General features: G+C 46.5%; 1 protein-coding gene across 1 annotated transcript in view; it reads right to left on the reverse strand.

Annotated features, from left to right (window-relative positions):
* LOC138259421 (UDP-N-acetylglucosamine transferase subunit ALG13-like) overlaps positions 1-13877 on the reverse strand; it is a 790124-nt gene that overhangs the window by 284183 nt on the left and 492064 nt on the right. Inside the window, exons 15-16 of the mRNA XM_069207173.1 lie at positions 12868-13024; positions 299-434 (exon numbers count right to left, since the gene is read on the reverse strand). Of these exons, the coding sequence (XP_069063274.1) occupies positions 299-434; positions 12868-13024 (293 nt within the window). The remainder of the gene's footprint in view (positions 1-298; positions 435-12867; positions 13025-13877) is intronic.

Here is a 13877-nt window from a genome sequence, read left to right on the forward strand (position 1 = left end):
GGGTCCCTAGGGTGGCATAAGATATGCTGCAGCCCTTAGAGACCTTCCCTGGCATCAGGGCCCTTGGTACTAGGGGTACCAGTTACAAGGAACTTACCTGGATGCCAGGGTTGTGCCAATTGTGGAAACAATGGTACATTTTAGGTGAAAGAACACTGGTGCTGGGGCCTGGTTAGCAGGGTCCCAGCACACTTTCAATTCAAAACATAGCATCAAAGGTAAAAAGTCAGGGGGTAACCATGCCAAGGAGGCATTTCCTTACAAACTATGAAAAAGTAAAAACAAAATTCATCCTCACCACTGTCACTAGGTTCATCTGCTTCTTCTTCAGAGGAAGTGAGAGTCTGTTTGCTTGAAGGAATCGGACTTGGACCCCTTCGTGCTACCCAGAACCCTGCATTAGTTGGCACTATTGCAGCTGGGCTACCTTGATTCTAAAAAAAATAATAAAAACAAATGAAAATTAGAATTTGTATAGTAACTATTTTACTTTATTTCCTTTATTGTACAAAGAATAAACAGACAATATGTATCCTGCAAAGCTTTCTTAAATTTTTTCTAAAGTAAGCTTTACTCATCAACTGAAATCATGAGGAGGAGAAATTTGGGAGAGGTAGGCACAAAAATAAACAAACAATGACAGTCAACAAGAAAATGAGTTACTTACCTGTAACTTTAGTTCTCCAGCATTGGAATCTTTCATAGATTCACATACTTGAATCATTACCCATCATCAAGATGAGAGCCCCTGGTATATTTAACCAAGTAGTTTTAACATAGGTTTAAACCTAAAAGCCCCTAGGCCTCTCAGTTTAACACTCAGTCATTTTAAGAAAAAGGACCAAACTTCAGGGTCCCCCAATCAGGCAAGCCCACCCTTTAGAACCTTCTTGAGAGAAGCTCTAGCACCTCAGATTTTCTAAGAACAAGTGTGTATATGATATAAAAGAGAAAAAAGAGGTGAAGGTAAGCTTCTCCGGGGAGGTGGGAGGGTCGCATGTGAACCTATGAAAGATTCCAAATACTGGAGAACTAAAGTTACAGGTAAGTAACTAATTTTCTTACTCCAGTATTGGAACTTTCATAGATTCACATTCTTGAATCAGAGTAGTAAGCAGTATTGATGCACATTGTATTACACATCTATCTTGTTCGAGACATACATTAATAGCATGTCAAAATACACATATACATAGAAAAAAAATTCTAACCTTTATAGGCAACACTAATGAGAATTTAGCATGCATTTCAAACGTCTTTGTTATGGGCAATGTGCATACCTGAAATCAGGATGGTGGGATGAAAGATGTAGCTCACCTTCACTGGAAAAGATTCCTGAGGACTGCTTGTCCCACCGCTACCACTCCTTGAGATAATGCTTCCAAGCAGTAATGTCTAGTAAACGTATGGTAGCTCTTCCAAGTTGCTGCTTTACAAATGTCTTGAAGCTGTACACCAGCAAACAGAACTGTGGAAAAGGAAACTGCCTGCGTTGAGTGTGCATGGACAGATGTTTGCAGTGGCTTGCCTGCTGGCAAAACGTAATTGCTGAAGACATCCATTTAGCAATGCTCTGTTTAGAGACCGTTTTACCCCGTCTGGGTGTGCTGAAAGCCACAAATAGTTAGTTGCTTTTGCGAAATGGTTTAGTCATGTCTAAATAGAATTAAATACATCTTTTAATGTCTAAAGAGTGTAATGCTTTCTCCGCTGGAGTTGTAGGATTAGAAAAGAATGTCCTGAAAACTAAGGGCTCATTCAAATGAAAATCTGATGGGACCTTTGTAATGAAACGCGCGTTAGTGTGCAAGATTGTGCTATCCTTTTTTGTCTGTAAAAACGGATCCTGTATGGAAAGTGGTTGTATCTCACTGACTCGCCTGGTCGATGTCAGGGCAATAAGGAGGGCGACTTTCCTCTAAAGGAATTTTGTAGAAGCTCTATGGATTGGCTCAAATGGCTGCATCATAAGTTCCACAAGAACAATATTTAAATTCCAGGAGGGAGGAGGAGGTCTGAATGGTAGAAACACACTGAAAAGCCATTTCAAAAATCGTTTAATCAACCTAGAAGACCATACCGAAGGTAAAGAGTCTGAGCGTCTATAATACGCAATTGCCGCCAGGTGAACCTTTATGGAGGAATGTGCAAGCCCTGAAAGCTCTAAATGTAGCAAATAAGGTAATATCTGTTTTGGTGAAGGAGGAGGATCAATTTGTTGCTGATGACACCACAAACAAAACCTTTTCCACCTACATGAGTAAGTCTTGTTGGTGCTAATTGCTCTGGCTTTCGGCTCCTGCAGAATGTTTAGATTTGCAAACTCACGGTGCTCAGGAGCCATGCTGATAACTGCATTGACTGAGGATTCGGATGTAAGATTTGTTTTTTGTTCGTTGTTAGCAGATGCGGAGATATTAGTTAGATGCGAGGCTTCACTGACAGGAGAAGAAGCTCCGTGAACCAATGTTGATGAGGCCAGTACAGGGCTAATAATATTAGCGTGCATGGTTCTCTCCATCTTTGTTAGGACTCTCGGGACAAAGGAAATTGGCGGAAAAGCATATGCAAAGATTCCTGAGCATGCTATGGAAAACGCATTCCCCCATGATTCCTTCTGGTGATGCTAGCTTGCAAAGTATCGGCATGTTGCGTTAGACCGGCTGGCGAAGGTCGTGGTTGGGTGTTCCCCACTGAGAAAAAATGTGGTTGACCGTGGACTGGTCCAGTTCCTATTTGTGACATTGATTTTTGCCTGCTGAGCGAGTCTGCTATCCTGTACTGAATGCCTGGAAGGTAAGCTGCTGTGAGGAGGATGCCATGCTATACAGCCCAGTTCCAAATCTCCTGAGCTTCCCTGGAGCGAGGAAGAGGAGATCTTGTGCCTCCCTGTTTGTTGAGGTAATGTACTGTAATGGTGCTGTCTGTTCTTATTACCACTTCTGAACTGGCAATCTTTGGGAGGAAAGCCTGTAAAGCTGGACGGAACACTATGAGCTCTAGCAGACTGATGTGCACTTTTTGCAACTCCAGTGGCCACTTGTCACTTATCTGTAGGTCTTGTAAAACCGCTCCCCAACCCTCCAGAGAGGCATCTGTGGTGACTGTCCACGGTGCTGGGCGATGAAGAAAAGATAGACCTATAGAAAGTTGTTTGAGACCACCACACCAGAGCCTTGGTGATTGCTGGAATAATTCTTATCTGATCTTCAAAGCTTCCTGAAACCTGGCGCCATTGCAGATTGATCTTCTCTTGCAGGGGGTGCATTTTGAGTCCGCAGAGAGGAACTAGAGGTATGCATGAGGACATCATCCCGAATAAGAACTTCTACAGGCGTACTGAAATGTATTCTTTTCTTTGTATTGATTTTGCTAGAAATAGCAGTTTGTTGTCTTTCCACAGTCGGGGAGGCCATGGTGGATTGAGTGTCCAGTTTTGCCCCTAGAAAAGTGACCATGCGTGATGGTTGAGGTTTGGATTTGTCCTAGTTGATAGTCAGGCCTAAGCTGCTGAGCAAGGCAATGCACTTTCTTGTTGACCTGCGTGCTGCTGAATAGGTGTCTGCTTTTATCAGCCAGTCGTCTAAGTATGGGAGTACTTGATGTTTTCTCCTCCTGAGAAAGGCTGTTATAGGAGCTAGGCACTTCGTGAATATTCTGGGAGCTGACTTTAGGCCAAATTGAAGGCCTCAGAAATTGAAAATGGCTTCCAGCTACCATGAATCTCAGGTACTGTCTGTGGTCTGGGTGAATTGGGATGTGGAAATATGCATCCTTTAGGTCTAGGGTAGACAAAGTCTACATGGTTCAACCACAGAAGGATGTCATGCAGGATGATCATGCGGAAAGAATGTTTTCTCAATTAGGTGTTTAATTCTCTGAGATCAAGGATCGGTCTCCAGTCCTTCCACTTTTTTCGAATGAGGAAGAATATGGGGTAAAAACCTTTTCCTTTCTGTGATGGAGGCACCCTTTCTATTGCGCCGTTGAGGAGCATTTTGTTGATCTCTCGAGTTGTTCTGGATACTTCAGGGAAGTTCTGCAAGGAGGACTGGGAGGAGGAATTTGGACAAACTCTAGTGTGCGTTCACACTTTAGCAGCTGTAAGACCCACTTGTCCGATGTTATGGTTTGCCATTGTGGGAAAAACAAATCTGCCTGCCTAGAATTGGGGGGGGGGGATGGTTGAGGGTAGCCGGAGTCTTGGAGACATCATGCTCTGCGAGCAGAGTCTTTAGTTGGACGAGCTGACCGTCCCCTGGAGGCAGCCCCGCTATACACCACTTGTGGCAGCTGACTTTGGGTGTAATGTTGACGAAATTGCTGACAGGAGGAAGGAGATGTCAGATATCTGAATTGCTGGTAGCCTCCCCTATATGAAGGCACTCCATGCTGTAGGGAGCTGGCTCGGTCTATACTATCTCAAAGTGAGAGATACTGTGCAGAGTCCAGGGGTTCCCCAAAAGGCTTGACAGAGGCAATAACAGGTAATACTAATGCTCTATTTGTGGTAGTATGGTCGAGCAGTTAGGCTAATTAGAGGGTAATGTTAAGCACTTAATGTACACATAGGCAATAAATGAGAACACACACTCAATGACTTAACTCCAGGCCAATAGGTTTTTATATAGAAAAATATTCATTTCTTAATTTATTTTAGAACCACAAGATTGAAATTGCAGGTAAGTACATTAAATGTAAGGTACTTTGCATAGGTCTTTCAATCAAAACAGGAATGCACACAGTTTGGCATAAAATGGAAATAAGCTGTTTTAAAAGTGGAAACATTGCAAAATTCAACAGTTCCTAAGGAGCTAAGTACAGCTAGGTTAACACGGTAAGTAAAGCACTTATAAGTTCAGTGTCCGGGGCATAGGCAGCCCACTGTAGGAGGTTCAAGTCAACCCCAAACACCCAGCACCAGCAACGCCGGGCCGGTCATGTGCAGGAGTCAAGAGGGGGCCAAAGAACATAGGCGCCTATAGAGACAGGGAGTGTTCCGGTTTCAGTCAACTAGCAGCGGACTGGGGGGGTTTTGTAGAGCACTGGGGGAGGAGGGATCCCAAATAGGCACACAAACTACACCCTCAGCAGCACAGGGGCGGCCGGGTGCAGTGGGCAAACAAGGCATCAGGTTTGTATTAGAAATCAATGGAGGGACCCAGAGGTAACTCAGATGTTGCAGGCAGGGCACAGGGGGGCTTCCCGGGCCAGCCACCGACTGGGAAAGGGTGAGGGCCGCCTGCTGGTCACTGCTGCACTGGTGGTTGGTTCTTCACGGGGCTGGGGGCTGCGGGTGCAGTGCTTCTTCCAGGCGTTGGGTTGCTTCTTACTGGGCAGTCTCAGTCAGGGGGGTCCTCAGGATTCCCTCTGCAGGCATAGTCGTAGGGGTGCAGCGAGGTTAGCCCAGGGTGGACACATCGTCTGAGTCACCAGTGGATCCTCTCAGTTTTTGGTTTCTCTGGACACGGGCCAGGGGCGTCGGGTGCAGAGTGGTGGGGACTCACGCTTTTGGAGTGGGGTGGTTTCTTCTTGCTGGTTTAGACAGGGCTGTTGTCCAAGGGAGTTTCCTGGTCCTTTGTAGTTGCAGGGCAGTCCTCTGAGTCGGCAGAGGTCACTGGGCCCGCAGGATGCGTCGCTGGTGCATGTTCTTTGAATCAGGAGACAGGCTGGTAGGGCTGGGGCCAAAGCAGTTGTCTTGCTTCTTCTCTGTGGGGTTTTCAGGTCAGCAGATGTCCTTTGTAGGTCATCAGGAATCTGAAATCCTGGGTTCAGGGTTGTCCCTAAATACTGCATTTAGAGGTGTGTTAGGGTTACAGGGCAGTAGCCAATGGCTACTGTCCTTGAGGGTGGCTACACCCTCCTTGTGATCCCTCCCTTTGGGGAGGGGCGCACATCCCTATCCCTTTTGGACTAAATCCTCCAAAGCAAGATGGAGGATTTTCCAGGGAGGGTGTCACTTCAGCTCTGGTCACCTTAGGGGTGGACCTGGCTGAGGAAGTGACTCCTTGTTTTTCTCATTATCTCCCCGGACTTGCTGCCAAAAGTGGAGGCTGTGTCTGGGGGGTGGGTGGCATCTCCACTAGATGGAGTGCCCTGGGGCATTGTAACACGAAGCCTGAGCCTTTGAGGCTCACTGCTAGGTGTTACAGTTCCTGCAGGGGGGAGGTGTGAATCACCTCCACCCAATGCAGACTTTGTTTCTGACCCCAGAGAGCACAAAGGCTCTCACCCCAGGTTGTCAGAAACTCGTCTCAGTGGCAGGCTGGCACATATCAATCAGTCCTGCACTGAAGGATTGGGAAAAATACAGGGGGCATCACTAAGATGCCCTCTGTGTGCATTTTTAATAAATTCAACACTGGCATCAGTGTGGGTTTATTATTCCAAGAAGTTTGGTACCAAACTTCCCAGTATTCAGTGTAGCCATTATGGAACTGTGGAGTTCGTTTTGACAAACTCCCAGACCATATACTTAATATGGCCACACTCTACTTACAATGTCTAAGAATTGGCTTAGACACTGTGGGGGCATATTGCTCAGGCGGCTATGCCCTCACCTGTGGTATAGTGCACCCTGCCTTAGGGCTTTAAAGCCTGCTAGAGGGGTGACTTACCTATGCCACTGGCAGTGTTTTGTGGGCATGACACCCTGAGGACTAGGCCATGCCTTTTTCTCCCCAGCAACACACACAATCTGCAATGGCAGTGTGCATGTGTTAGGTGAGGGGTCCCTTAGGGTGGCACAACACCTGCTGCAGCCCTTAGAGTCCTTCCCTGGTCACAGGGCCCTTGGTACCACTGGTACCTTTTACAAGGGACTTATCTGTGAGCCAGGGGTGTGGCAAGTGTGGAAACAATGGTACCTTTTTAGTGAAAACACTGGTGCTGGGGCCTGGTTAGCAGGGTCCCAGCACACTCTCAATCAAGTCAGTATCAATATCAGACAAAAAGTGGGGGGGTAACTGCAACAAGGAGCCATTTTCCTACAGCGAGGGCCCTAGGGGAGGGCCAAACCTTATACTAAAAGTGGAATGTGAAAGGCAGTCCCCTACCCAAGGATGTGGAGTCTGAAGAAGGGAGCTGGAGGAACTAGGAACCCCAAGAGGTGAGTACCACAGTAGAGTGATCCACCCCCACCCCGCAAGCAACCAGGAGAGGAGAGACAAGTACCTGGTTCTCCCCAAAATCAACAGGACGACATTGGAAAAAGATTATGCACGACCCAACCAAGATTGGAAGATACCAAAGGTGGATCCTGACAGAAGTGGACCTGCAGAGTAAGGGGACCAAGTTCAATTTGTGTTGGAGTGTCCTGATGTGGCAGGAGTCACTACACACCCTTCTGTGGATGCACAACCAGGTCGACAGTAGACGAAGAAGGCCAGCAGTGGAGATGAAAAGTCCCAGGAGTGATGCAAGTTCTGTCCCACGTTGGCAGTCGGTTTATGGGGCTGGGAAACCACCAGCAAGCCTTGGCAAATGCAAGAGGTGGAGAAGAGGTTTTGCTAGACTGAAGAAGACCAGCAAGGTTCAGGGGAATCTACCCAAGAATGAGAGTCTGGGGTGACCCTCCACAGTCGGGAGAGTCACAGGAAGAGGGGGCAGCCCTCACAGGCAACCCACTGGCAGAAGGCACAGCAGGCACAGTGAGGCTGACTCAGAACATCTGAAGAGGAGTCCCACGTCGCTGGAGCAGCAGGCAGGAGACACTGCTTTGCAGGAAGAGATGCTCGGGGCCAGGGCTACAAAGCCTGAAGATCCCTTGGTGGAGGAGCAAACAAGCCTTGGTAGCTGCAGGAGTCACAGTGCACAGGGGTACTGTCCTGCAAGGAGAGGCAAGGGCTTACCATCTCCCAAGTTGGACAGCTGGTAGCGAAGACCAAGAGAACCACTCCAGACCACCACCTGTGATGCAGGATCCACACAGCTCCAGAGGGGAGAAGATCCATGCAGCCGGTTATCGTTGCAGTTGGTGCCTGTAGATGCAGGGGAGTGACACCTTCACTCCAAGGAAGATTCTTTCTGACCTCTTGTGGAGGCTGAAGACTCACTGCTCTAAGAGGATGCACAGCAGCAGAAATGTTGCAGGCGCTGGAAGGAGCCGGAGAAACAATGTTGCAGAGCTGAGTTATCGCTGAAGTTGCAGACTGTCAGTGCCTGAAAGATCCCAGTTGCAGTCCCTGTGGCCAGAAGATGACAAACGATGCAGAGGAGTCCTGCTGGAATCTAGCACATCAAATCTAAGGGCCCACCCAAGAAGACGACCCGAAATAGCACAGGAAAGGGGACTGGTCACCTAGCAGGGTGACCACCTATCAGTAGGGGGCTGACATCACCGACCTGGCCACTCAGATGCTCCCAGGGGTCTCTTCCCATCTTGGATTCAAGATGGCAGAATCAAGTAGCCACCTGGAGGAACTCTGGGCACCACCTCTGGGGTGGTGATGGACAGGAGAATGGTCACTCCTTTCCTTTCTCCAGTTTTGCAACAGAGCAGGGACCGGGTGGGGCCTGGACTGGTGTACACCGGTTTAAGCAAGGAAGGCAACAAATGTGCCCTTCAAAGCATACCAGTGGCTTTGGGAGGCTATCCATCCCAAGCCGTGTAACACCTATTTCCAAGGGGGAAAGTGCGTTGCCTCCTCTCTCCCACAGGAAATCCTTTGTTCTGTCTTCCCCTGCCTCGTCAACAGCAGGAGGGCAGAAACCCGTCTGGAGGGTGGCATCAGCCTGGGCTGCTTGCAAAACCCTGGAAGACTGGTAGGAACAATACCGGGGGTCCTCCAAGGAGACCCCAGAGTCCATGGAATCCTACAACCAATATTGGGAACAGTATTGGGGTATGATTCCCACATGTTTGATACAAAACATGCCCAGGTTCGAGTTACCATTTTGTAGCTGGACACAGGTAGTGTTCTGTGTCCAGTACATGTGTAAAATGGATTCCCCGCACTTATGAAGTTCAGTGACCTGGAGCTGGAGTTCGTAAGGGCACCTCTACTCATGCAGGGGTGCCCTCACACACAGGTACCTGCACCCTGCCCTCTGGGCTAGGAGGGCCTACCTTATGGGTGACAGTGACCTGGTGCAGTGACCTGTAGTAAGAGAGTGCATGCACCTTTTCCCGCAGGCTGCAATGGCAGGCCTGCAGACAAATTTTGAATGGGCTCAAATGGGTCGCACAATACATGCTGCAGCCCATAGGGAACCCCTGGTGCCCCAGTGCACTATATACTAGGGATTTATATGGGGCACAAGTACGTCAATTGTGGGGTGTGCAAAATCCTAGGCAACCAAAGTTAGAGGAGATAGCACAATCATTGGGGTCCTGGTTAGCAGGATCCCAGTGAAGACAGTCAAAGCATACGGACAGCAGGCAAAAAGTGGAGGTAACCGTGTTAAAATAAATAAAGATAAAAAAGGGTACTTTCCTACATAATCCCCTTCCTCAAATGGAAGACAATAAGACCATCCTTGGCCAGATGAGTTCTTATTCTCGAAGTGGAAATATCTGGAGAGTCCATCTCCAATGGAGTGGTTACTCCCAGTACTATTTTCCACTGTATGGCCCATGCCCTGTGGGGAGATGGACCGCCCGATCAGTTTGGGATTTTCTCCTGTAATATGTCTAGCCTGCAGGCCCTGTGGCTCGAGTTGTAGGTTGTGGACTCAAGTGTATCAGAGCAGCACAGGATTGCTGTCCCTGTGGCTTTATAGTAGGACAGGGCTGCTGTCCTAAAGGCTCTATAGGAGGACAGGATTACTGTCCTAAGTTTCCTGGGGTGGAACAGAGTTGCTACTCCAAAGTTTCCCTGGAAAGGCAGGATGGCTGTTTTAAATTTTCAAAAGTAGGACAGGGTTGCTGTTGTGTCCTAAGTTCCTTCCAGGTGAATTCTGTTACCCTTAGGAGCTCAGCTGTTATAACCTAAGGCTCCTGTTGTGTAGGTCCCTCCCCCAGAGGAGTGGGATCCTCAGTGGGAGTTTGGATGAGGGTAAATCTGTATCCTGCCTGCCTCTGTGGTTAAGAGGGTCCTCGACCATTATTCCAGGATCCAGGGCTACTTGCTCTTTAGCCTGTGTTGTGGTTAAGGCAAGAAGGAGTTTGGGAATGCTCAGCATGGCTGCATGGGCTTGAGCTCTACTTCAGCCCAAGCTAAGGTCACTACATCTTTACTAAAGAGGCACTCTACAGGTAAGTTAGAGGACAATACAACCTTTTTAGGGCCAGTAACCCCACCCTAGCTATGGGGAGGCACTGAGTGGAGTTATTCACAACAGTGACTTGGTACTTGTGACCAAGTAGTTGTTGTTCAGGTGACACCAGTTTTTTAGATACTATGGTGACACTGGCACCTGTGCCATTGTAGGCCTCAGCACCATTTATCAAAGGATGCTGCATGTACTTATCCATATTAAGGGGACAAGCAGTTAGGGTGGCCGGGGCACTGCCACTTTTTAGAGACAAAAACTGTCTCAGGGGTTTCTACGTCTGCCCCAGGGCCTACTACAGTCCCAAAGGTGAACCCAGCTCCACTCTTGGGCTGACTAGTGCTACCACTGCTGTAGCTACTACTTGGGGAGCTAGGGGTAATAGTAGTGGTGGTGGTGGTAGTAGTAGTAGCACTAGTAGCAGGTTTGGTGCTACTTTTAGGACAAGTGCTGTCCCCTACACTGTGGCCTGGTTGCCTACAGACGAAGCACCAAGGTTTCATGTTGGAAGAGGAAGAGGGCTTAGACCCATCCCCAGAAGAGTTTTGTGGACCTGATGAAGACGTTTGGTTTGTCCTTGTCCCCAATTGGCACAATACATGCTGCAGCCCATGGGGAACCCCTGGTGCACCAATGACCTGGGTACGTAAGTACCATATACTAGGGACTTATTTGGGGGCACCAGTATGCCAATTGCGGGGGGTGCAAAGTCCTAGGCAACCAAATTTAGAGGAAGAGAGCACAATCAATGAGGTCCTGGTTAGCAGGATCCCAGTGAATACAGTCAAATCATACTGACAGCAGGCAAAAAGTGGGGGCAACCATACCAAAAAGAGGGTACTTTCCAACAGTAAGCACCACTATTCTGTTAAAACTGGATCAATGACCAATGTTATCCCGTATGGTTCGGCCTGGACTGACTTTCAGAACTTTGAAGCATTTGGGTCTCAATTCTTGCTCAGCGGTAAAGTGTTGCAAAGAGGGTTTTGAAGGTGAAGGAAGCATACAGGTATGGAGACCCTGGACCAAGCTCTGGTCCTTAGAAGGATAGAATAAAATGTGTCACCCCCAAACTGGGGTGGCATGGTGGGCAAAAATAAGGACGAATTAAATCCAGATATCTGTGGCTGGGGGTAAACGTTTGTCTTGTTCAGCATTCCAACCATCATCTGTTCTTTTTGCTTTTGTCAGCCTAGAAGATGCATCACAACGGCTTACCACCCAGGGAACTAGAATTTCCCAAAGTCTTAGTAAGAAAACCTCTTGGGATCTTAATCTTAATCTTAATTTTAATAGGCCTTAAAAGATGTTTCTGGAATCAGAGCTACCTCCTGCAAACACTGGAATCAGAACATGCAATGGCCATCAAGTCTTAGCCCCTCTGGTGCTAAAGAAAAGGGGAACCCTACTTACAAGCTAAGGGAATGAGAAAGGCAGGTTCATCCTCCCATGTCGAACTTCACAGGGGAGATCACGCCACCTGACAGTCGCAGTCATGCATCTGGAAGGCAAGAAGGTACATACAGAGGTAAATGTCCCTTCATTCCTGAAATCACAGCAAAAAGGCAGTGGTGTGCATGCTGTTGGAATTCCACTTGGCTTTGGAAAGCTAATCTGCCCTACCCTCCTAAGCACCTCTGAAAGTCTTTCCTACCTGTAAGGTAAACTGAGATTCATCCACTGGAGGCGCTCCCTGTGTTTCTACTTAAGTGTCAAGATGAAAGCCTTGCTTTGAGGTGAGAGACACTCAAAATGTAGTCCTAATTGACAGTGGCTGCAAAATGTGCTTCACGAATAGTGGTAAGGTCCACTACTAGACCTGTATGTTCTGCAGAAAATTGTGGTTCCGTTCCCTACTGAGCTTGTGATGTCAATCTTGGACAAACCAGCCTCTGAGTATACACTCCGGTTCCCAGCTCAGAAACCCAGTGAACATGGTGGGTGAGAGGTTACGCAGGCCCATTCCATTGTTCAGGTGTTCATTTCTTCTTCCTCAGTGAAACTCGATCTTCTTTTCACTATGTGGTGGCCACCTCCCAGCAACAAGCAAGCCTGCAGGTGGAAGTGAACACTCATCATACCTCAATCAATGAGGATGGATTTACCTGATCTCTTCACAAAGACCTGCCAGCAACAATATGATGATTCTCCAGATCAGGCTCAATGGCGATGTGTTATTCCAAAACAACAAAATCAGTCTACTAGCCTTATTATAAAAAAAACGTTTAGAAAGAATTGCAACTCAGTGAGTTGATCTTACACCCAAGAACCTACAGACTACAGGGTTTAAAGGGGCCACGTCCAAAGAAGCATTTCATCCTTAGGCGGTAAATAACGTGAATACCATTGAGTCTGGTAATAAAAAATACCCATCATCTAAGCAGTCTGTGGCAATCCAGGCTGATTTTTATTATTCATTACTGCTACTCCTATCAGATGGGTCTGATGATATTAAAGTCAGGCGGGGGAGAAAGAACTGAGGTGTAGAGGGGTAGATGGGTATTTCATGGAAATCAATAATTGAGGATGATAATTTCATTTTAATTTCAGACTGGGAAAACAAAGCACTCAAAGAATAGTCTGTAGCAACTATGTTCATTCCCTCTTTGAATGCAAATTTTGAGTTTTTTTAATATATCTGCTAATTAGACTTACAGGTAAAGCTGGGTAAGCAGTTTCATCCCCTTCCTCTATTTCATAGTAGGTGATTGTTTCTTCTAAACCTCTGGGCTCCTCTCCATTCTCGGGCACATACGCATACTGACATTCTTTATTTACACAGTGCATTTGCCGGCGACTGCGGCTGTAAGATCTGTGATAAGAAAGGCACTGATTAGTTTTAAACACCAGCAAGTACATTTACACATGCAGGCACCAACCACAGAAAACAAAGACCTGTATGCAAAAAGAAAATGAAATGATAATTTAGAAATGTTAAAACTTCATTTGAATACAACAACTTTAAATGGCTTCAAAAAGCATTTCAGGTGAAAGCATCAAAGCTTTTACCTTTTATTGGAGTACGTTATACAAGTGCTGGCAAAAGGTGAAATTCACTTAAATTATTTGAAGTCAATTTCATGTTCTAATGCGCGGACATGAATGTAATTTACGGTCATTCACCATTATGAATTGCAGGACATTGCAAAATATAAAGAGAACAAAACCCAATCTAAGGAAAAACTTGGATGGGGCAGGGTCAAATTAGCAGAAGGGAAACCAGATTGATCCTATAAGGGTCACAGATCAATCAAAGGTGTTTGGATCCATCGCTCAACCAACAAGAGAGCAGATAAGGGCTCACACTGTATGGATCCAGAATACTTACTCCAGAACATCAAGAGACTATCATCTCATGGTCAAAATATCATGGTTAGAAATACGAGGAAACAAATATTCTTGGTAAGTATATAGTTTTGTTTTCAATAACATATTACTGTTTTAAGTGTTACATTGTTGTGAGATTGTATTATTTGAACAGGATTACTATTTTTAAAATGTAATTTTATATACTGTTTGGGTTGTGGGTTTATTGAGGAATTGGACATGCAGTGCTTTATTGGTGAATTGGATGGGCAGTATTTTCTAAAAAGTATAATATAAGATGAATATTACGTATGAGACCAATTTTAAATGATTATTTACTTAATTTTAACTTAAGCTAA

Source organism: Pleurodeles waltl, chromosome 2_1 (assembly GCF_031143425.1).
Source record: "Pleurodeles waltl isolate 20211129_DDA chromosome 2_1, aPleWal1.hap1.20221129, whole genome shotgun sequence".
Lineage (NCBI taxonomy): Eukaryota > Metazoa > Chordata > Amphibia > Caudata > Salamandridae > Pleurodeles > Pleurodeles waltl.